The sequence below is a fragment of the Heterocephalus glaber genome, unplaced genomic scaffold (genome assembly GCF_053883595.1).
Source record: "Heterocephalus glaber isolate CG9 unplaced genomic scaffold, H.glaber_assembly_v1.0 deba00000122, whole genome shotgun sequence".
Taxonomy (NCBI): Eukaryota; Metazoa; Chordata; class Mammalia; order Rodentia; family Bathyergidae; genus Heterocephalus; species Heterocephalus glaber.
In genome coordinates this window covers 4,077,405-4,100,742 of record NW_028258138.1, presented here as the reverse complement: position 1 = coordinate 4,100,742, position 23,338 = coordinate 4,077,405, and the positions used below count along the sequence as shown (strand labels likewise).

Below are 23,338 nucleotides of genomic sequence, written 5' to 3'. Positions count from 1 at the left end.
AGACATCTCAAATGTCCCTCAGTGGATAAATGGTAAACAACAGGCAGCCATCCAAACAGTGGGATATTACTCAGCCATAAAGGAAATAAAGCACTGAAACGTGCTAGGGCATGGAAGGGCCTTGCAAACATCAAGTTGAGTGAAACAAGCTAGACACAGAAGGCCATGGATTGTGATTCCACTTATATGGAATGTCTGGAGTAGGTAAATCCTGAGAGACAGAAAATAGATGAGTGCTTTCCCAGGGCTGGGGGTACAGAAGGATTATACTAAGGAGTGCAGAGTGATTTGGGGGGGGCATGAGGTGAGATGGTGACTAAGAGCCCTAAAATTGAGGAAAAGATCGCACAACTCTGTCTTGTTTTGGGTTTTTTTTGGTACCAGGGATCGAACTCGGGTCCTTGCGCTTGCGAGACAGGTGGCGGAACCACTGAGCTAAATCCCCGGCCCTTTGCTATTATTGTCTTGGTTTTTTTTACAACTCTACAAATTAACTGAAAGTCTTTTTTTTTGGCGGGGGGCTGGGGGGGGCAAAGTTTCACTATGTTGCCCAGGCTCCTCTCAAACTCCTGGGCGCAAGCGATCCTCCCGCCTCAGCCTCCCGCCTCAGCCTCCCGAGTGGCTGCACTATTGGGGTGCGTCCCACGCTTAGCTCACCAAAGGCCATTGAACTGTATGCCTACAATGGAGTGAACTGCAGCTCAATGAGGTTGTTACCAATAAAAAGTTACAGGAACTAGAAATCCCATTCGTTTTCCCTCTGTAAAGAACTTACTGTGCTCAGAAGTAACCCAGCACGCTGTGTCTACAGACTCCCAGAGTGGAAACCTAGAAGGATCTCGTGCCACCCAGACCCTGCCCGCTGGGAGGCAGCCACCACAAGGGGTGCACTTTCTGAATGGACTGTAAACCAAAGTAACCACAGTACGTCCTCCAGCTTCCTCCCTGCCCACTTCCTGATGGCCATCTGCACCTTACTGCTGGGATCAAATCTAAGTCACCTGAGGAAAAGGGCTTCCTGTGGCCCACACAGCCCACCAGCCCCTGGCCCTTGAGCTGTGCTGCTTCCTGTCAAGTGGACAAAGCCAGTGCCCCCTCTGACACCACCGATGCTCCCCAACCTGCTGCTCCCCTATCTGCCTGAGGGATCCATGCCCACAGCAGCTCCTCTTTCCCTCCTGTTTGGTGTTTGAGGCAGGGTCCTGCTATGTAGTTCAGGCTGGCCTCAAACTGGCCTCGAACTGCGTCAGCCACCCTGGTGCTGAGACTATGCCTGCTCCCTCCTTGCCTTCTGTCTCACTCTTGGTTGCACATCTCCATTAGCCTCTGTCCTTCTCTAGCACTGGCCCCATTTCTGTGACTCCCTTCATGCCAAAGAGAAGTCGCCATTCCTTCGCGTCCTGGGTCCTGCTTGTCCCTCTGCCCACTCCCACACGATTCCTGCCCTCTGGTCCCTGGGAACCACACCTTGCAGGTGTCAACTGCTGCCCTCAAGCCCGCGCTGAAGCAGAGCCCTCCTCCTGCCTGGCTCTCTTCAGGCAGGGCCCAGGGGGGACCCTGTCTCTGAGCTGGCTCCCACCGGCTCCCGGCCCTCACGCGCTTGATTGGTTTTTCTCCCATCTCTAGGGCCAGCCCTTCCTTCTCCTCTGACTGGAGCCTGGGTCTCGGGAACTATTTTCTCCCTCTCAGTCTGTGCTTGCCCATGGGGAGACAGTTTCCCGGCGGCTTCCAGGGCCCTTGTTGGCTGCTTCCTGGCTCCCAGCATGTGCCTGGCACTCTGAACCCCAACTCACTTAACAGGTGGCTACCTGACATCTCTACTCAGGGCCTGGGAGGGCTCCCCGGTGAGCCCACGACTGAGTCCGGGCTCTGGGACTCTGTACCCAGCATGTTCATCCACCCACACTCCAGCGTGAGCCCTGCTGCGTCCTTGCTCCTCCCTGCCCCGGCACATCCTGCTGTGCCCGAATCTGCCCATCAGAGCCCAGGCCGCCGGTAGGAGGAGCCATGGGTGCAGCGACTGGTCACCTGGACAGCACAGGGACAGAGTCAGGGGTGCTTCCTGAATGCACCTTTGCATACGGACTAAAGTTTTGGAATTGTGATAACATTTACACACACACACACACACACACACACACAAAATCAACCAAGTGGGATTGGGGGTTAAAAACTCAGTCCATACATAAACAAATAAGCCATCTTCACTGGAGGGAGGGGCGAGGGCAAAGCCTGGTACAAGCATGTTTCCAGGGCAACATGTGCACCTTGTGCCTTCAGCTGAAGACAAAAATAATGATGCAAATGTTGTGTTCTTTGTGCTCTTTTTGAGACAGAGTCTCACTATACACCCCAGGCTGTCCTCAAACTCCTGATTCTCCTGCTTCAGCCTCCCAAGGGCCAGGATGACAGGTGTGGGCCACTATGCCTAGCAGTTGGTAGTGCTTTCCACAGAGGCGTGCACTGTAACTCCAACACTAAATTCTGCAGAGTTGGAGATTCGGCAGATACATGTATTTATTATAGACAATGCAAATTAAATTTCTCATGGGCAAAGAAGAGGGCTGCAAATATGGAAATTTGGAAGTGTTCCCAAACCCCAAGTTCATTTATTGTCCCCTCAAAAGGGCCCATGGCTTGAGGACAGGTGGTTGGGGCAAGAAAAAAGATTTATGTGGAAAACTGGTGTAACTGGCCGGCCTGGGCCTTAGCCACAGGTAAAGCTGGAAATCAGACACCGACTCGTTCTTAAGCAAAAAAACCATGCAAGTTTAGTGCAGAAAAACACAGAGCTCCTAGTCGGGCAGCAAAGCCCAGTCCTCCACGTGTAGAGGGACAGAAAGCAAGGCAGCATTTACATTTTACGGGCTCCTGAAGCAGTGCCCTGAAGTACTCAGCTCTCCCGCAGGAAGGGGTTCTCGGGAGTGGGGTCCGTCAGGCTGAGTCAGGGAGGTCCTGCTCCCACCGCTGCCCCCCTTCTCAGCTCAAGGACAGCTGCTTGCCCACTTAACAAACAGCCTGCTTTTCTTTCTCCTTCCTGTTGCCAAAAGTTGCTCCTTTCCTCTCAGGCCCTTGCCTAGAAATCCTGCCAGTCCCGGAGTCACAGCAAGGCGGGAGCTGTGCCCCCAACAGTCGCAGGGAACTCAGAGGTGCGAAGTGGCTTTCTAGGGAGGCCGGGAGGGGGCGTGGGCTGGACGGAGCTGCCGCCTGGAGCCTCCTGAGTGCTATTCCAGGGGTCCGGATGGAACAGAAGGCCCTGCTCTGTCTCCAGCCTTGGAGGGAGAGGAGACTGAGCAAGAACAGCAAACAAAAGGCCAATGAAAGAGTTAGGTATAGGACTTCATGCCTGTGATCTCAGCACTCTGGAGGCTGAGGCAGGAGAGTCACCATGAGTTCAAGGTCAGCCCGGGCTATCCAGTCTCCAAACAGATACCAACAACACAGAGCAAATGAAGACAGAGCGTTTATTTATGTTTTCCTCAGTCAGGGAAGGCTAGAATGAGCCCTGCTATTTGATTTGGAACTGAAGGAGTCATGTGAGCTCTGGCCTATGCGTATCTAGAACTTTCCATATGGAGAAGGGGCAGTGTGTTCATTACCACGTGTGTGTGTGCGTGCGTGTGTCCATGTCCACACCTGCTCCTGGGGGTCCAGAACAAGGACGCCTGGTACCAGCAAGCAGACCTGGACTGATCCAGCTGCTGGGTCAGTTCCCGTGGTGCACTGAGGAAAGGGCTATTGTCTAAGGGCAGCCGCAGCAAATCCGCAGAGCAGCGCTCATTGCAGAAACCGGTCCCACAATGCCAGGGGCTGCAGGTTTGAGACTAAGGCGTCCCGAGGCCTCTCCCTGTCTTGCTCGGGCCACCTGTCTCTGTCCTTTGCAGGATTAGTACAGACAGGATGTTGGGGGCTGCAGGGTTCGTACACGAGCACCACCCTTTGTTCCCCCAACTCTCCCCTCCACCTACTCGAGCTTGACTATCACCAGAGGAGCCTCCCACAGAGCCCAAGCAGAGCACAAGCAAGCCCCTCTGTTCTGTTCCTCTCTCCCTCTTCAGCCCCACAGCCTCAGGTATTTGGAATGCCTCAGTGTCCCTTCTTTACTTTCGTTTGTTTGTTTGGTACTGGGGATCAAATTGGGTCCTTCCGCTTGTGAAGCAGGCGTCGGAACCACTGAGCTAAATCCCTGGCTCTCAGTATCCCTTCTTAAAGGTCCCCCATTTCTCTGTTGGTGACCTTCAGTAAACATAGCTGCTTCCCCCACCTCGAGTGTACACTTTGCAGTTCATTGCTTCTAGACGCAAGACCTTGGAGATACCTGTCAGCTCCACCACACAGAAACATGGTCATCCTTCTGTGTCTCTGGCCCCAGGGATCTCCTTTTACCTTAACTTCTCTTTAACAACCTTTGTCTCCATATACAGTCCCAGCCTGCCGGGGGTGGGGGCACAGGCCTGTAATCCCAGCACTCTGGAGGCTGAGGCAGGAGGATCACCATGAGTTTGAGGCCAGCCTGGGCTGTGTAGTGAGTTCAAGTCCAGCCTGAACTGCATAATGAGACCCTGTCTCAAAATAACAATAATAATAGGAAGAAGAAGAAGAGGAAAAAGAGGAGGGTGAGGAGGAGGAGAAGGAAGAAAACAAATAGAGCCCCATTCCTATGTGCAGTGCCAGGGATGCAGGTGGATAGAATGGTCAGCCTAGAGAAATGACCACATGGCAACTACGTGAAGAAAAGTTCATTCAGACAAACTCATGAGCAAGAGTTAAAACTAGAGTGATAAACCAGGTGGGATGATGCACACCTGTAATCCCAGCCATCTGAGAGGACGAGGCAGGAGGATCACAAGTTCTAGCCGGTCTGGACAATTTAGAAAGATCCTGTCTCAAAATAAAAAGCGCAAAAAGGGCTGAGGACGTTGTTCGGTGCAAAGGCCCTGGGAGTAAAACGTGGGGAAGTTACAGGATAGCTCCAGGGCTAGCGTCTCTCCCACCAGATGCTTACTAATTACAAGTAGCAAGCCAGTAACTTCACAGTGAGGAAGGCTGGCAGCTGCGCCTTACCCACAGACCACAGCTGACCTCACTGTCAAGGAGATGGACAGCACAAGCCTAACACTGGCCCAGCACCCTCCTGTGGCCTTCCTACCAAACACATCGTCCCAGCAGGGAGAGACTGTGGCCGACTAATCCCAGGACACTGGAGGCTGAAGCAGGAGGATCAAAAGTTTGAGCACAGCCTGGACAATCTAAGGAGACCCTGCCTCAAAATAATAAATAGGGGTGGGGATGGGCTCTCTGTGAAGTCCCTGGGCTCAGTCCCAGCACCCCCAAACCCCACAAAAGGCACATCATCCCCTGGGAAACATCAAACCAGCCAAACTCAAGGACATTTTACAAAACATCCAGCCTGTATGCTCTGACTATGCCGATGTCTTGAAATACAAAGACTAAGGAACTGTTTGGAATATCGAGGTGAGGGCTGTGACCCCACCAGCATCCTCTGGGGACCTGCGGGGAAGGAGCAGGGGCCAGTGACAGTGCAGCAGGGGTTGGAGGTCAGGGATGGTTCCAGAGCAGTGCTGGCCCTTGGCTCTGACAGTGTGGACCATGATTCTTTATTTTTAGAAAATGCGGGGGAGCCGGGCGTGGTAAGCAGGCCTGTAATCACAGCACTGGAGGCTGAGGCAGGAGGATCGCTGCAAGGGAGACTAGCCTAGGCTACATAGTGAGTTTAGGGCCAGCTTGAACTGCATACCAAGAACCTGTCTCAAAAAACCCAAAATGAAGGAAAGAAAGAAAGAAGGAAAGAAAATTCAGGATAAGCATCCCAAATGCTTGGGATAACACAGAAAACAGTGTGTGGTATGCTGAGGGATAGAGGAGCAGAGGGAGAGAGCAAATGTAATTCAAATATTAATATTGGAAGAATTTGGTAATGGGATCTGGTTAACTCTTTGTACTGTTCTTGCCAAAATCACATCTTTGGTTTTCTTTTTCCTTCCAGTACCAGGGGTCGAACTCAGGACCTTGTTCTTGGGAGGCAGGCGTGGCACCGCTGAGCTACATCCCAGCCCTTTTTATTTTGAAGCAGAGCCTTGCTAAGCCACTGAATTTCCCAGGCTGGGATCCAGCTAATGATGCTCCTGTCTCAGTCTCCCAGGGGGCTGGGATTGCAGGTGTGCACCACCACGCCCGGCTAAAATACATCAAACATTTTTTTAAATTTAAAAATCTGGGCTGCCTTAACAGATTACCAAAAATCTGGACAGTGTAAGCCATCACCCACTTCCTCAAGGTGTGGCCAGCCCATCTTCCCACTGAAGGTTCTGGGGGCGACTCCAGCCGGCCGTCCAGTCCAGCCTCAGGAGGCCCTTCCTCCGCAGACATCCAAATCCCTCTTCTCAGGAGGACACCACTCAATGGATCCATGGATCGCACACGCTGGATTAACCCCCACCCCACCCAGCAGGACTGGTCTCGCTAGATGATACGCGCGAAGGTGCAGTTTCCAAATAAAGCCCCCTCCCCAGGGGCCAGGGGCTAATGAAAGCCACTAGCACCGGGAGGCTGGGAGGACAGTCCCTGGGAGTTCCTTCCGTTCTTGCTACTTTTAGCACGCAACATAATGGTAACAGTAATAACGGTGATGATTCAGAGAGCAGGGGTGCAGCTCACAGGTAGAGTGCCCACCTAGCAGGCTCGGGAACTGGGTCCAGTCCCCAGCATGGAAAGAATAATTCAGAGCAGTCAAAGCCCCCGCTGGACCCCCGACCGCGTCACTCCATTGAAACCCAGGCCCTGGCCCTGGCTCATCTCCGTCCCTTCCCGCTTGCTTCCAGCCTCGCTGACCTTGGGCTGCTCTAACCTCGGGCTTCCCACCCAGCGCCTGCCCAGGCAGTGTCCAGCCCAGACCTCCCTCCCCAGAGCCGGAGGGGTCACCTGCTGGGGGGCTGTCCCGGCACTGTGCGCTGGAGTGGCCGTTCCGTTAGAAACCCGCTGGGCACCTCCCCACACCCCACCCGCCATTCCTCGAAGTCCCGGGAGTGACCGAGGGTCTGCACTGCCTGTCAGCCGGGAGGTGGTGAAGCAAGCTACGCCTCTGAGTGCAGCGCTCAGGGCTAGGGACACCGGGCCCCCAGAGCACTGTCACCAGCCACCACCTCCCTGTCCTGAAGGAACCAGAAAACAGTCCCTCCCCCCAGTCTTCCTCTCCCCCCTCCCTCCACCCCTCCTCCTGCTCTCTTCCCCTTGACCACCCTTCTTGTTGTTTTTTATGACAGGGTCTTGCTGTGCAGCCCAGGCTGGCGATCCTCCTGCCTCAGCCTCAGGACTGCTGGGGTTGCAGGCTTGCGCCACCAGCCCGCTCTTAAATCCCAGGCAAGAGCAGCGAGCACTCAGGTGGCCCAAGTCCGGCAAGGCCACTGAGCGTCCACGCCAGGTGGGATGGGGAGCGGGGGTCTAGACTGGGATTCCGGGGGAGTGAGGGGAAGGGCCGGGGTCCGGGCGGGGCCAGCCGGGAGCCCAGTGAGCAGGGGCTGGATAGGGGTGAGAAGGGGCGGAGTGGGGCGGGGGTGGGCAGCAAGAGGTGGGGTGGAGGCGGGGCGGGTGAAGTAGGGGCGGGGCAAGTGGTGGGGGCGGAGCGGGCAGGTGGGTGGGTAGGGGCGGGGCGGGCACCTCGGCCTGGGATTGGCTGGCGTAGGGCCTCCGCCCCCGTCGCCCGCCCAATCGCGTCGGTCCCGCATGGTCTGGGCAGCGCCGAGGCCGGGGTCGAGGTCTTCGCTTCGCAGCCGTCTGGGGCGTCGCTCGCTGTCCCGGCTCTGCGCCCAGGTGAGCGTCCGCCCTGACCCCGACCCCGACCCGGATCCTGCCGCTCGCCCCAGGTCCTCACCCAGGTCCGCGTCCGCCCTCGCGCGCACTCCCACCCCGTCCAGGGTTGCATCATCTGCGACCCGGTGCGAGGTGACCCGGCCCTTCCCCCCCGCCCCCCCGCCCGGGGCCGCGGCCCCAGCCGCTCGGGCTCCGCGATGGCCGCGCGCCCCTTCCAGCTCCCAGATCCCGGTGCGCTCCGCGACCTCTGCCGGCCTCGATGTCCCCTCGAAGGTCCCTAGGAACGGGACCTCGCCGGGACGGGCTGCGGGGCGCCCTGGGGCGTCCACCGGGCCCGGGACCCTCCCAGGGCTCCCGCCTGCAGATGGAGGGGTCTCCAGGCTTGAGGACGATGCGGGGACCCGGTACCACCGGACGGAGGGCGCTCTTCCACTTACATGGGCTGTTTCAAAGGTTGGGGAAGAGGAACGTGACAGCCATGGGGGTCCCTGGAGGGACTCGCAGCCCCGGAAATGGGCACACTTTCCCGGGAAAGAGCAGGTCCAGAGTAGCGTCTCCGACAGGTCCCTGGTGCCAAGGCCTCCGCACCACTGCCCTGGGGCGTCTGCAGCGCCCCCCACCCCCAGTTGCAACAGCTTGTAGGGAAACTTGCCGGTGGTTCCTTCCCTGCCCCATCCCTTTCTGTGCCAGGAGAGAGCCTCACTTCCCATCACCCCTCAGGGCCTCACTTCCCATCACCCCTCAGGGCTCGCTGCGAAGGTCTCCAGCTAGCAGGGTCATCAGCTGGGGCCCGGGTCCTCCTGTGGAATGTGGGGTCGAGGAGGAGACCACAGAGGCCGAGCTCAGTCCTGGCTGCTTGGAGATGATGCAGTGGGCGACATCCATACACTGTCCCCCGAAGGGAGTGGAGACATCCCAGGAAGGGTCCCCCAGTACCCGCTGCTCTCCTCCCTCCTCCCCCCTCCCTCCTCCCCCTCTCTTTAAACTGCCTGTTTTTATTTGCTGGGGACTGTGCCAGGGAGACGCCAGGTGCCAAAAGGGAGGCACAGGGCAGCCTGTGTCTGCAGCAAGCTGGGTCTACTCTGCTTTATGGCCAGTCTGGTGGCCCGGCACATGCCTGCCTGATCTTGGGGCACTGAGCAGTTGGCCTCCTTTGGCAAGGGCAGGAGGATCTGTATTTCTTTGTTATGTTTTTGCCACTTTTTTTTTTTTTTTGTACTGAGGATCAAACTCGGGTCCTTGTGCTTGCGAGGCAGGCAACAGAACCACTGAGCTAAATCTCCGGGCCCTCCTTGTTATGTTTTAGGGATTTAAAAATTTTTTTAAACTGTGGGTGAGCCAGGCATGGTGCAGCATGCCTGCAATCCTAGCACTCAGGAGGCTGAGGCAGGAGGTTTACCCTAAGTTCAAGGCCAGCCTGGACTACATAGTGAGTTCAAGGCCAGCCTGAATTACGTATGGAGACCCTGTCTCAAAAAACCAAAACAAGAGCTGGGGATTTAGCTCAGTGGTTCCACCGCCTGGCTCGAAAGCAGAAGGAGCGGAGTTTGATCCCCGGTACCAAAACAAAACTCAAAACCCAAAAGCGTCTCCACGTGCTGGTGCACACATGCTCTTCCCTGGTTGAGGGTGTGTGGAGCTGGGGCTTGAACCCTGTGCCCATGTGTGCTAGGCGGGGCTCTGCCACTCAGCTGCACCCCAGCTCCAGAATGGTTTTCATCTGCCACTGTTTAAGCCCGGATGTGGAACTGGCCGTGCAGGGCGTGGTCACACTTATCATCCAGCATGGCAGCGCCGCTGCTCTGGACTCCATCCTCCCAGCTACACCTCTGCACCTCTACACTGTTGCTCTGCCTCCCCCCACCCCACCATGCTTTTTTTTTTTATGATACTGGGAGTCGAACCCAGGGGATTCACACAGGCTAAGTACGTCGTGCTCTATTCCTGAGTGTGCCCCTCCCAGCTACACCTCTGCACCTCTACACTGTTGCTCTGCCTCCCCCCGCCCCACCATGCTTTTTTTTTTTATGATACTGGGAGTCGAACCCAGGGGATTCACACAGGCTAAGTACGTCGTGCTCTATTCCTGAGTGTGCCCCTACTTCGTTCTTATTTTACTTAGAGATTGAATCTCCCTAAGTTGCCCAGGCTGGCCTTGAAATTTCAGTCCTCCTGCCTCAGCCACTGGAGTGCGTGGGATAACAGGCCTGCATCACACCTGGCTCTCTATGCTACTTTTTGTCTGACTTTTCCAGTCCTGGGTACCTGGTGTACAACCGAGCATAGAGGGACGTGAGACCACTCACATAAGCAGAACCCCATGGTCCTTGTCTTTTCTGTGATTGACTTTTTTTTTTTTGGTACCGGGGATTTAACTCAGGACCTTGCACTTTCGAGGCAGGCGCTGGAGCCACTGAGCTAAACTCCCGGCCCTATGATTGACTTCTCTCTCTCTCTCTCCCTCTCTCCCTCTCTCTCTCTGTCTCTCTCTCCCTCTCTCCCTCTCTCTCTCCTCTCCCTCTCCCTCCCTCCCTCTCTCCCTCTGCCTCTCTCTCTCTTCTCTCTCTCTTTTAGTACTGGAGGTCAAACTTAGGACCCTGCCCTTGCCAGACAGGCACAGTGCCACTGAGCTACATCCCTGGCTATCGACTTCTCTTAGTGTCATATCTTCATTCATGCTGCATCATGTGTCAGAATTCCCTCCCTTTTTAGAGCCGAATAATATTCCATGCCACAGATGGGCACATTTCTGTGTGTCCATCATCCATTGATCAGCAGGGGTCGCTCCACCTTTTGACTATGGTGAATGACACTGCTGTGAACATGGGCGTCCAAATGTCTATTTCCGTCTTCTGGATTTGCGCGGAGGAGCTGAATTGTTGGCCCACACAGTGGTTGTGTTTGGGAACGGCCCAATTGCAGTGGGGGCGGTGGAGCCTGTGTCTGTCCTGTTCTTACCCAGGGTCCCCCGAGTCCTCCAGCTGCAGCCTGAACCCTCGCTTCCTCCCTCCCTCACAGACCTAGCATGCCTTCGGAGACACCCCAGGAGGAAAGTGGGGCTTCGGGATGCCCGCACCTCTCCAAGGAGCGCCTGTGGATCCCGCCGGATGCCCCGAGCAGGTGCACCTGGCACCTGGGCAGGCCTGGCACCGACTCCCCGCATCACCACACCGGCCTGTGAGTCTCTGACCATGCAGTGGTCAATCCGCACCCGCACCAGGGGGACACAGGGTGGAGACCCCTTGGGTCCCAAGGTTGCCCGGAGCACCTTAGAGACCTGGCAGGCTCAGAGGCTGAGGCCCCAGCTGGTGCCCAGCAGGAGCACGGGCCGCTTAGGAAGCCCTCGGTGAATGAGCTGGCAGAGGTGTCCGAGCCCGGGCCTTCCTCTCACAACCTCGCGAGGCGGGCTGTGCCCCAGAGCTGCCTCTTGCTTCTCTTCATGACTGGTCAGGTCTGAGCGCTGCCGGCCGTTGCCCTGGCCCAGGCCAGAGGCACGGGGCGGCTCTGTCCCCGGCCTCAGTCCAGGGCAGTCACTGAGGTGCAGGCACAGCAGGACCAGAGGTGGCCCCACACCGGATGCGGAGGCCAGAGGACTGGGCTTGCCAGCAACGACCTTCTGGGGAGAGGAACTGGGTCTGTTTGGTCGATGTTTGTACTGGGGAATGATTTTAATGCAACATTGACCACATTATATTTGGGGTGTTTTTGTGGTACTAGGGATTGGACACAGGACCTTAGAATCAGGCTACAGCCCCAGCTCTTTTTTATATCTTTTTGTTTGTCTTTTTTTTTGTTTGTCTTTTGAGGCAGGGTCTTGCTGTGTAATGCATACCTTGAATGTAGTGCTGGCCTTGAAATCACTATGTAGCCCAGGCTGGCCTCAAACTTCCAGCAATCCACTTGTCTCAGCTTCTCAAGTGCTGGGATTATAGCCCTGCACCACCAGGTCTAGCTTATCATTTTTATCTTGAGACAGGGTCTCACTATGTGTGTGTTTAGGTGTGTTTACTGAGTCACTTTCCCTTGTGTGGGTTTGTGCGACCACCCAGATCCCTTCTTAGAGACAGTTGATTCTTAGTTTTAAAAAATGCATGTGTTCTGCCAAAGCTTATCACTTTGTTCGCTTCCTGTGTCTTGTGGACTCCTCTCTGTTGTAGGGCAGAATCTCCAAAAATTTTGCCAGATATTCTGAGCAACATCGGGAACACCCCAATGGTCAGAATCAACAAGATCGGGAAGAATGCGGGCCTCAAGTGCGAGCTCTGTGAGTGGCAGGCGGCTCCTCCTCTTCCGGGCGGGGGGTGGGGGCTAGGTCAGGGCCTGGGGGTGTCTGGAAGAGCCATTCACAGTTCCCAAGACCACACTGCCAAGGTTCCTCGTGGGAGGAAAAAGCTGGGTGGCCCAGCCGGGCGGGGCTGGCCCGGGGCGAAGATCTTCAGAGCCCTGGTCTGGGGCAGCTCCCGTCACTGAGCCCCCGAGCCCCCCTCGGAGCCCCAGGCTCCCGAGGATCAGGGAGAAGAGAGGGACAGGGACTTGGTTTGGGACGGGTTTACCCCGGAGTTCTGTGGGACAGAGCGGCGCCCCTGGAGTGGGGGTCAGGTGAGGGCCCAGGGCTTGAGGGCGTCGAGGTCCTGGCCCTGGGAACTTGGAGATCGCGGGAGGGGCCATGAGGCCCGGCTGGGCTGTCCTCTTCTCCCTCCCGGGGTGGGGTCTCTGAAGAAGGGGAGGGAGCGGCCCCTCGGGTGACACCCTCGGCAGAGGATGAAGGCAGCAGCAGACGCCTGGGCTGGGGCTGTGCACCCACCTTCCTGACAGACTGGCCCAGGCTCCGTGGTTTCATTGCCAGTTAGGATGCCGTCCCTGGGGGGTGCGGCAGGGCCATGCACACACCACTGCTGCCTGGTTCTGCGAAAGTCTGGTGGTTTTCAGAAAGAAGGACAAAGCCAGGTGGGGTGGCACACGCCTGTAATCCCAGCACTGTGGATGGAGGCTGAGACAGAAGGACCTCGAGTGAAAGCCCAGCCTAGGCAATTTAGGGATTTACTAAAACCGCGACTGAGATTAAAATAAAATAAAAAGGGCTGGGGATGTAGCTCAGTGGGGGGGTCCTCCAGGACCTGGAGCCTGGAGCCGGCCTGGCTGGCCTCTGGGCTCCAATCTGGCTGCCCCTGCAAGCCCTTCCCGAGACCATCCCCACCCGGGACACGTCTTCCTGGGCATCCACCAGGTGGGGGCTCCCGGGCTGCCGGACGGCTGTCGGCGGCACTCGGCTTCGGGCGCGGGGGGCAGAGCCGGGCACGGGGTCAGCTCCCTCGTCCCTGAGTCACTCCTTGCTCCCAGTGGCCAAGTGTGAGTTCTTCAACGCGGGCGGGAGCGTGAAGGACCGCATCAGCCTGCGGATGGTGGAGGATGCCGAGCGGGACGGGACCCTGAAGCCCGGGGACACCATCATCGAGCCGACGTCCGGGAACACAGGTGTGCGGTCGGGCGGCTGGTTCCGAAGCGCGGCTTCTGCCTGGGGACACGGGGCGCGGGCGTGGCCCTCTCACCTTTCGTGTGCTTCCGCAGGGATCGGGCTGGCGCTGGCCGCGGCCGTGAAGGGCTATCGCTGCATCATCGTGATGCCGGAGAAGATGAGCTTGGAGAAGGTGGGCGGGCCGGGCCTGGCTGGGCGAGGGTGGGGCGGGGCCTGGCTGGGGCTGGAGCTGATTGGGATATGGCAAGGGCGGGGCCTGGCTGGGGATGGAGCTGATTGGAGGATGGTGAGGGCGGGGCAGGGCGGGGCCTGACTAAATTTGGCGCCGGCCACCCGCAGGTGGACGTGCTGCGGGCCCTGGGCGCCGAGATCGTGCGGACCCCCACCAACGCCAGGTTCGACTCCCCCGAGTCGCACGTGGGGGTGGCTTGGCGGCTGAAGAACGAGATCCCCAACTCTCACATACTGGATCAGGTGAAGCCCGGTGCCAGGCGCCGGATTGCGCTCTCGTGGCGCTTTCCGGGGCGGCCTGCGGGGACTTGGGGGAATCCAGGCCAGTACTTGGGCTGGGCTCAGTGGGCTCGGGTGGGGTGGCCCCTGCCTTGCTCCGTCCACCCGTGGTTAATCCAGGACTTACGGGCCCTGGAGCGCTGGTCCTGAGGTCACCCGGGTGGCCAGCCTGCTCCCCCCGGGCCGTCGGGGTCCTCCCGAGTGCTCACTGTTTCCCAGGTGGCCCTGTGGCTGCTGCTGCTGTCTCCCATGCCTCGCCCCTTTGCTCTTCCTGCACAGTACCGCAATGCCAGCAACCCCCTGATGCACTACGACACCACGGCTGAGGAGATCTTGCAGCAGTGTGGGGGTGTGTGTTCCTCTTACCCCTCTGCCCAGGGATGCTTGGCTGCCTGGGAGCGTCAACCTCTTCACCCTCCAAAACCCAGCTCAAATGTCCCTCTCTGTGAAATGGTGTCGAGAGCAGTTTCCTCCTTACTTTGTGCCCTCTTGGCCTCCACCTGTGCCTTAGTGACACAGACACCTGCTGGGGCTGTTTGTCTACTCCCTAGTCCATCCCCCAGCTGCTGCAGGTCCAGGACCTGGCAGGTACTGGCCTGGGATCCACCTTGCTGAGTGGATCCTGCTCCACGTGGTACAGTCCAACTTCTGGGGGTGGTGACAGCTCCGTGAGCGTACCTCCCGTACCCTCCTGTACCCCCTGTACCCTCTGTACCCTCCTGTACCCCCTGTACCCTCCCGTACCCTCCCGTACCCTCCCGTACACTCCTGTACCTTCACAAGACTCCCTGAGCATGTGCTACTGCCAGCCCTGCAGGGGCATCACTTGCCGGGAGGGTGGCTCCTTGGCCTCCTGCTGGAGTCTGCTGTTGGCCCGCCAGGTTCCCGGGCAGCAGCAGCCTGTCTTGGTGCAGGGCACTGCCCGCCTCAGACTTGCCTGCCCGGTGCTGGAGCTGACCCCGAAGCTCAAGCTCAAGCCAGAGCCTGTGATGAGTCTGAACTTGGTCCCCTGCCTGGGTGTGGCGTGTTTGCACCCAGAGGCACCCAGTGCTCTGTGCTGCCTGGGCTGGCCTGAGCACGCTCTCCCTCTGCCAGGGAAGCTGGACATGTTGGTGGCTTCAGTGGGCACAGGTGGAACCATCACGGGCATTGCCCGGAAGCTGAAGGAGAAGTGTCCCAGGTGCAAAGTGAGTAGCACCAGAGGGGGATTGGTTCAGTCTGAGATGGGGCCTGGGCTTGCTGGCTTTGTCACTGTGGCTTCCGCCATGCCCGGGGACACAGCAGCTCCTTGGCACCAGCCCCTGTTCAGAGCCAGAAGCCCCTCCTACTGTGTCTGCCCGGGTGGCACCAGGCTTGCTGAGGGGACCCAGCATCTCCCAGCACTGAGACCCACATGGGCCAGAGCTTCGCCCCGGGTCTGTCGGCCGGGGCCTGGGGAGTTGGAATGCCCTGGTTGGATGAGGGTAGGTCTGAGGAGGGGTGGCCTGTCTTCTCTCGGGACAGGACTGCCACCCTGCAGGAGAGGGTAGTGCCCAGGGCTGCCCTTGTCCTGAAGGCTCCTGCTGTCCTCCTGTGGGTGCCCTTCCCACGGGAGCCTGGGAGGTCGTTTGCATCCAGGGCTGGATGTGACCTCAGATCCGTCACCGGGCCTGGGCTCCCAGGTGCCTGCGCTGCCTCCAAGCCGGGGCCACCGCAGGAGGGGTGGGGACGTGAGTGGTGATGGCCAGACGCATCCTGGTGACATTCATCCCCAGAGTGAGCCCTAAAGCACCCACCCTGCAGATCATCGGGGTGGACCCCGAGGGCTCCATTCTGGCCGAGCCTGAGGAGCTGAACCGGACTGAGCAGACAGCCTATGAGGTGGAGGGCATCGGCTATGACTTCATCCCCACAGTGCTGGACCGGGCGGTAGGCTGGCAGAGGGCGAGGGCCGAGGCGGGTAGAAGTGGCTGCCTGGACGGAGGTCACCTAAGCGCCGGTCCTGCCCAGGTGGTGGACAAGTGGTTCAAGAGCAACGACGAGGAGGCCTTCATCTTTGCCCGCATGCTGATCGCACAGGAGGGGCTGCTGTGTGGTGAGTGCAGCCCTCGGGGACGCGAGGGGACAGCATGGCTCCAAGCCTCTCATCAGCGCAGGTCCCTACGGAGCCCGAGGCCTGTTGGGCTCAACCTCCCTGGCCCTGTGGATGAACAGGGTGGAGAGGCTCTGGCAGCTTGGCTTAGCTCTGGCTCACCTGGAAGACCACGCCAAATGCACCACGAAAGTGTCACATAGCCGCGCCTCTCTGTCGGGGAGCCTGGGGGGCAGGGGAGGGCTACACCCAAGCACCTGCTGAGAGAACTTCCAGAGCAGCGCTAGGGACAGGGAGCTGGTGCTCCATGGCGCCAGGCCTTCAGCAGCCTGTGCCCCCTTCAGAGGGACAGGCACCGGCCGGAAGGCTGCCACTCTGGTCCCCACACAGAGGGGCCATGCTCTCATGGCATGGAAGGTGGAACTTCACCCCTGCCCAGGCTGAGCCCCATGGGGCCCAGAGTGGCAGCTGCAGCGCCCTGCCTCGGGGTTGCTGGAACAGACCACAGGCGGTCCCCAGCACTCAGCTCAGGGACCCAGAAGCCCCCGGGCATTGCCTGGCGCCGGGGGGGCCCCCCCGTGGCTCTCCAGGCCTCCATGTTCCCCTGGGGACCCGGGAGACTAGATGTGGAAGGGATGGGTCCTCCCGGGCCAGTGCCCCGCAGGCCCTTGGAGAGCAGGTTCAGGCGTGCACTGTGGACATGTGTGCACTGCTCGCACGCACCTGTGCTTGCATGTGGATGCACACTCCAGCGCACACACTGGCAAGTCTGACAGAAGGCCCTTCGGGCAGGTGGCAGTTCTGGCAGTGCCATGGCTGTGGCCGTGAAAGCCGCCCGGGAGCTGCAGGAGGGTCAGCGCTGCGTGGTCATCCTGCCCGACTCGGTGCGGAACTACATGTAAGGCGCCCTGGGCTGAGGTGGCTGCCACACAGCCTCCCCTGAGCCCTAGCGGGAAGCCGGGTGGGAAGCCGGAGCGGGATTGCTGGCCTGCCCCGCCCCAACACAGGCCTCGCAGAGGTGCCGGTGCGTGTCCACCTGCCATCCCTCGGGAGGACTGCCATGGTGCCAGGCCCGCTGCCCTCCTGCCCCAGTCTCTGGCCCGCCGTTCCCCTGAGCTCCCAGCTGTGTCACTGTCCTCAGCCCTCCTGCCTGCTGCCCGCCTGCCCCAGAGAAGCTAGGGGACAGCTCCAGCCAGGGTCCCTCAGGACTCGCTGTCACACACGTTTGTGACACACACTGAGGTCTGGACCCGGGGGACAGGCTGCCCCGTCCCTCCCTGGGCTGATTCCCACGTCCCCGGCCCCACTGGGAAGCCACCGTGCGCCAGCCTCTAAGGCATGGGGTGGGGCGGGGCCCCAAGCCCCTGCCCTCCCCCACCTGTATCTGTGCTGCCCTGCTGGCCAGGCTGGCAGTGGGTGCCCACACTTGGCTTCCCAGGCCAGGAGACTCTTCTGGGTGCCCCTGCCAGGCCTCCTGGCCACACTGGAGAAAACTCCTCTCCCCTGTGTGCTTGGCTGGCCTGCTGCGTGGGCCACAAAGCCATGGGCAAAAGGAGGGGGCAGGTGGGAGGCCCCAGGGAACCTCGCCTGCAGCAGCCTCTGGAAACAGCTCCCAGGCCCAGGCCCGGTGGACAGGAAGCTCACTGGCCACAGCTCCTGGTCAGGTCTCTCTGGAGCCCGTCCCGGACCCCCAGGACCCAGCCCCCCATGGGCACACAGCTTGGCAGCCCTTGTTGGGCTGCAGTGACTCCCTGATTCCCCAGGTCCAAGTTCCTAAGTGACAAATGGATGCTGCAGAAGGGCTTCATGAAGGAGGAGGAGGTCGCGGTGAAGAGGCCCTGGTGAGCGGCTGGGGGGTCGCTGTGTGTGCTGTTCCATGCCCAGCTGCCTGCTCAGCCCCGCCCGGCCTCTCCTGCAGGTGGTGGCACCTGCAGGTCCAGGAGCTGAGCCTGTCGGCCCCGCTGACAGTGCTGCCCACCGTCACCCTCGAGCACACCATCGCCATTCTGCGTGAGAAGGGCTTCGACCAGGTGCCCGTGGTCGACGAATCGGGGTCAGTGCCAGCCACCGCTGCCCTCTGCAGCTCTGTCCTTGGCTGCCCGGAGCTGGACCCTCTGTTTTGGTGACCTGGGCAGCTCAGGCCCGGAGTCCCCATGGACACCTTCCATACAAGGCCCAAGACCTTGGCCCTGGACTGCAGCAGGTGGGAGGGGCTGCGTTAGCTCTGAGCCCCCAGACTCTGCCAGGTGGCAGAGGACAGGCACCCCGCGGGTGTCACCGGGGAGGCCACGGCACCTCCGCCCGAGACTCGAGGGCTTGCTCTCCCCCGCTCCGTACCCTGCACACTCGCTGGATTCTGGGGAGCCCTGTGCTGGCTGGGACCCCGCAGGCTGACCCTGGCTCCCTGTCCCCCCCCCCCTCTGCTCCCAGGGCCATCCTGGGCATGGTGACCCTCGGCAACATGCTGTCCTCTCTGCTCGCCGGGAAGGTGCGGCCGGCCGACCAGGTCTGCAGGGTCCTCTACAGGCAGTTCAAGCCGGTACGGTGCTGTCCCGCTGGGGCCCTGGGACTCCCGGCAAGGAGCAGCCCCGGGGGCTGCCTCACCGCTGCTGCTGTCGCCTGGGTCCCCTCCCCACAGAGCAGTGCCTGCTCTCCCCCAAGCATGCTCTCATTGGCCCACGCTGGGCATTCTGGGAAAGGCCAATGCTGCCCTGTGCAGTCCCGGGCGGGCATGTCGAGTCCCCTCTCCTGGGCCAGGCATCACCTGGCATCTGTCCCCAGCAGGCCGAATGAGTGGAAAGGTGGTGTCACAACGGGTTGGGCCCAAATCTAGTAATGAATCGGACTCTTCCTCACCTCACGCATACACTGCAAATGTCACCAGCCCCCTTGCAGTTCCCCATTCATGCCCCTACAGGGCCCTTGGTGCCTCTACCTCCCTGTGGCTGGAGAGACTGGGGCAGTGCAGCTGGGGTCCTGTCCTCCTGCTGAGCCATCTGCCTGGAGGGAACCCCAGTCCCCCTGCCCCAGCCCTGGCCCTCCACCCACCGGCCGCTGCTCCCCTCTCTGGCCCACCTGGTGGTGGGGGTGACAGCCCCCAGCCCATTGCTGCAGGTCTCAGCCCACCCAGGCCCTCTGTCCCCTCCCAGAGTGGACACCGAGGCTGCAGGGGCCTTGGGATTCTTGGAGACTTTATTCCCTGCTGCGGGGGAGGCTGTTCTCCTCCCTGGCAGCTCTGGCCCACGCCATGCCCACCATGTCTCTGGGAGCTTCCTTCCTTCCCTCCCTTCCGAGGCGTACTGTACACTATGACCATATCGTGTGGAAGCATGATGGCTTTGACATAAACATGCCGGTCGCCCTGGAGGCTTCCTCATCCCCTTGGGAGCCCTCGCCCCATCTGCAGGCAGCGACTGCCCTACCTCCTGTCACTGTGGACCTTGCATGCGCAGGCTGTACGAGACTGCCTCTGGGAGGGTGTGGCCAGCCTGGGGACCCTTGAGATGCGTGCGTGAGGGCTTTCCTGGGACCGGTCCCTGTGTCCTGTCCTGCAGGGCCTCGGAGGGCAGCCCTGTGCTCCCCAAGCCACCTGCCCGCCCTGCTGGCTTTGCCTTGACTGAGTCACGGTGCAGCAGTGGGACAGCCGGGCTCTCTCACCGAAGTGTGTTCAGGGCTTGTCCTGCCCTGTGGTCATCCAAGCTTGTTACGGGGTGCTGAGCCCCACGTCTCATGTCCGGTCCTCCTGATGTGCTGGGTTGCTTTCTGGGGAGGGCCTGGTGGGGGAGGCTGCAGGTGCGGCTCGGGCTGCAGTGAGCAGGCGCTAATGCAGCTCCCCTGCAGGTCCACCTGACGGACACACTGGGCATGCTGTCGCACGTCCTGGAGATAGACCACTTCGCCCTGGTGGTCCACAAGCAGATCCAGTGTGAGTGACAGTGAGGCGCACGCTGGGTTCTCACTGGGGACAGGGCCTTGCCACGGCAGCAGCCAGGCTGCATCCTCCAGGGCGGCAGGGAGCTGGGGAATGGGTGGCACTGACCTCCCACCCCCTGGGGCGGGGCTGCTGGTCTGAAGTGCCCAGGCCCAGGTGTTCTGGACCGAAGCCTCTAGGTGACAGCAGTCTCCGGACTATGGGGCAGTCCCAGGGGAGCCTGAAGTGTCCCCATGCCCCGGGAGAGCTGTGATGGTGCCACTCTCCTGGCCCCCACCCCGCAGGCCGTCAGGGCCACCGTGCCCGGCCTCACTCAGGTGCCCGCTCCCTGCCAGCTCCTGGCTCTTTAACTGTAGCTCTCGAACCCCTCCCTGGTGTCCATTGGTGGGGAGAGTCCCCCACGCGTTGTGACAAAGGGAGAGGAGCACAAGTGTCCGTCCCTGGCCCAGGGCCTGTCCCCGAAGCCTGCCCAGCAACCTCTCTGGGGCAGCCCCGTGCCTAACCCTCTCCCGTCCTTGGCTCTACAGCACGGGACCGGCCCGGGGCAGGCGTGGTGGGGGGGCCTGCAGGTACGTACCCCTCGGCTCACCTCTCAGGCAGGGGTCAGGAAAGGCATGCAGGACTCCCACCGTGTGGGGCGCTCCTGTGTCTCCACGTGCTTACACAGGGTGGGCACAGTATGCAGTGAATGCAGAGCATTACAGTAAAAGGCGCACAGCCTCAAATCCCCCTCAGAGTCCTCCCCCGGCTTAGAACACTTCCCCTTGTCCTGGCCACTTCCTGCAGCAGCTCTGGAGTCCTCTTTCCTGGGTGTCTTCACGAGTTGTGATAAAAAATATGGTGAATGTGGCTGCTGAGCACCATCCAACGGAAAGGCAGCTCGTAAACACGTGACGCTGTGTCCTCTGCCACCTTAGTCACTGCTTCTGGCACTGTGTGACTTCCGGCTCTTCCCCAGAGTCAAAATGACCGTGACAGGGAAAGGTTTTGAATCCATTCAGGAAGTAGAGGCAGCCATGAGCACTCATGAGACTCGGGCAGAGCTGCGGGTTGCTGCGCTCAGGTCCCTGACCCATGCAGATCTCATCTCGCCTCCGCAGGCAGACGTCTGAGCTCCCTGTGGCCTGGAGGGATCGCCGGTCCTGGGCCCCCACAGTGACCGTGCTTGGCCACTCTGGGAAGGCGGACCCTGGGGACAGTTGGGGCTCTGCCTGCGACAGGCCTGGCTGGGGCGCACATGCAGCCGCAGGTCCTTTACACAGCGGCCTCGGTTCCTCCACAGACCACAGTGATGGTGAGCCCAATGCACGGCAGATGGTGTTCGGCGTCGTCACCGCCATCGACCTGCTCAACTTCGTGGCCAACCGTGAGCAGGACAAGAAGTGACAGCTGAAGCCCTGAGTCTGACTCCACCCACCCTGGACACACAGCTGGCACCTGGGTTGTCCAGGGTGGGACCGGCAGGCTCAGTCCCCTTCCTAACATGAGCTTCCAAAACAGATTTGCTTGTATGGGTTTCAAGGGGCTTTTAAGGTGACTTCCTACAAGATACTTCACCAAGGGGGTGTTGAGAGAGGAATTGGGCCCATGCCTGTGGGGAGGCTGAGGCAGGAGGGTTCCAAGTTCCAGGTCAGCCTGGGTGATACACTGAGACTTTGTCTCAGAATAAAAAACACAAAGGCCGGGGTGTATCTCGGTAGAGCACTTTCGGGTGATCCCCAGTAGCTCCCAAACCCCCCAAAAAGGTGGCCAGGTGGGATACGCACCCAGAGATGAGCAGTGGAGAGGACCTCCAGCTGAGCAGATTCCAGAATGGGGGACGGCAGGAGGGGGCCGTGAGCCAGGACCAGCTTGGTGCCTGTCTTCGGGGGCTGTGCTGTCCCCTGGGGCTAAGTGGGCGGAGCAGCCTCAGGTTTGGATTGCAACTCAGGTGAAATCCACATAACCTAAAACTAACAGCGGCACAGCGAGCAGGATGGGTGTTTAGTACACGCAGAATGCCAGAGTCACCCCTCTGGCCTGCAGCTGATGAGATGAGGGCCACCACGCCAGCCCCTGACCCTGCTGACCACACTCCCCAGCTGGTTTCTGCCTCTGAGTTTGCCTGTTCCGGGCATTTCTTATAAACGGAGTCACAGCCCATGGCCCGTGTCTGGCTGTCTCCCTCTGCGGGATGTGTCTGCATCAGTACCTCGTTCCTCTCTGTGGGGATAGTCGGGGGTGCGGACGCACACATTGTTTTCCTGCTGGCCGCTGCTGAGGACATCCCGTGTCTGTCCTGGCTTCACTGTGGTCTCCACTCACACTTCTCCAGGTGTTAACCGTGCTCATGGGCTTGTTCGTTGTCTGCATGCTTGGGAAAAAGTTTTCAGTTGGGGTGCTGGGTTGTAAGGGTTCTTTGCATATCCTGGGCCCTCAACTCTTAACAAGGTAGGGGATTTGTGAGGATTTTCTCCCACTCAAAGTTCTCTTCACTTTCTTGACAGTGTTCTCTGAAGCGCAGTTTTAAATTTTGGCAAAGTCAAAATTTGCCTCCCTTTTCTTCCAGCTGCCCTTGCTTTCTGGGCTCCAACTGAGGCCCTGGAAACGCTGCCCGGGGTTTGTGAACTTAGCTCACTGATCCGCTGAGTTACTCCGTGTGCGGCTGGCGCATGTCGCAGATGCTGCTGTGCAGACCTGGGCCACTTGCCTCGCACTGTCTGTGGAGGAGACTTCTCTGTCCCCACTAAGTGGCTCTGTCCCCGCTGCAGGTGTCTGGGCTTGTTCCGGCACTCAGTTCTCTTCTGCGCGCCAGTCCTGCATGCTTTCAAACACAGCTTTGCGGGGTGTTTTGAAACTGGCAAGTGTGAGTCTCCAGCTCTGCTTTTTCAGTGCTGCCTTGGAAAGCCAGATGTGGTGGTGCCCGCCTGTAATCCCAGCACTTGGAAGGCCGAGGCAGGAGGACTGCCATGAGTTTCAGGCCACCCTGGGCAACATAGTGAGCTGAAGTCCGGGCTGAACCACACAGGGAGACCCCGTCTCACAAAACCGAAAAAGGAAAAGCGTCCGTCACCCAAACCACAGGTCTCTGCCAAGACGTGTGGATGATGGCGGGACCGGAGCTTGGGAGGTGTGGGTTTCGTGCCCCTGCCAAGCCTGCCTGGCTGCTGTGGCAGCTGCATGGGCCAGGGCCTCCCTGAGAGGAGTGCACTGTTGCACAGGTCTGGGCCCTGGCAGGGCTGGTGCCTCCCAAGGCTGCTGGGGGAAGGTGTTCAAGACCTCCCCAGGGTTGCTGGCTGGGCCAGTGTTCCCTGACCTGACATCTCCCCTCTTCATCTGTCTAAACTACTTTTGGCTTTTTAAGACAAGGTTTCACTATGTAGTTCAGGCTGGCCTCGAACTTGTGGTGATCCTCCCGCCTCAGCCTGCCAAGTGTTAGGATTACAGGCCTGCACCACCACACCCGGCTAGCCCTGCCTTTTTAATTTGCAAATGACTCCTTTTCATGAGGCACGCCCCCCCCCCCCCCCCCAGCATATGA

The 23,338-nt window shown here is 59.6% G+C and overlaps 1 protein-coding gene across 9 annotated transcripts; it reads left to right on the top strand.

The window, feature by feature from the left end:
* The first annotated feature begins 7,728 nt into the window (after positions 1 to 7,728).
* Positions 7,729 to 21,963, top strand: Cbs (cystathionine beta-synthase). 9 transcript variants are annotated; one of them, XM_087211581.1, is made up of 17 exons: positions 7,729 to 7,830; positions 10,849 to 11,007; positions 11,988 to 12,094; positions 13,171 to 13,305; positions 13,399 to 13,478; positions 13,646 to 13,780; positions 14,096 to 14,165; positions 14,912 to 15,003; positions 15,599 to 15,724; positions 15,806 to 15,890; positions 16,680 to 16,785; positions 17,651 to 17,728; positions 17,806 to 17,940; positions 18,318 to 18,426; positions 19,728 to 19,812; positions 20,346 to 20,387; positions 21,101 to 21,319. In XM_087211581.1, exons 2-17 carry the CDS (start codon positions 10,856 to 10,858, stop codon positions 21,202 to 21,204), a joined length of 1,641 nt encoding a protein of 546 aa, XP_087067707.1. In that variant the 5' UTR covers positions 7,729 to 7,830; positions 10,849 to 10,855; the 3' UTR covers positions 21,205 to 21,319. The 9 variants fall into 9 exon arrangements, with proteins under 9 accessions (XP_087067707.1, XP_087067709.1, XP_087067695.1 ...); XM_087211569.1 differs by lacking the exon at positions 7,729 to 7,830 and adding an exon at positions 8,091 to 8,283 and having other exon boundaries at positions 14,036 to 14,165; positions 17,806 to 17,917; XM_087211559.1 differs by lacking the exons at positions 7,729 to 7,830; positions 21,101 to 21,319 and adding exons at positions 8,092 to 8,283; positions 20,919 to 21,069 and having other exon boundaries at positions 14,036 to 14,165.
* Positions 21,964 to 23,338: the final 1,375 nt, after the last annotated feature.

Coding starts and splice junctions, on each gene's coding strand:
- Cbs (XM_087211551.1), top strand. CDS start 8,195: ATGGAGGGGTCTCCAGGCTTGAGGACGATGCGGGGACCCGGTACCACC. Junction 8,284..10,848: donor TTACATGGGCTGTTTCAAAG/GTTGGGGAAGAG, acceptor CCTCCCTCACAG/ACCTAGCATGCCTTCGGAGA. Junction 20,388..21,100: donor CGTGGTGGGGGGGCCTGCAG/GTACGTACCCCT, acceptor GTTCCTCCACAG/ACCACAGTGATGGTGAGCCC.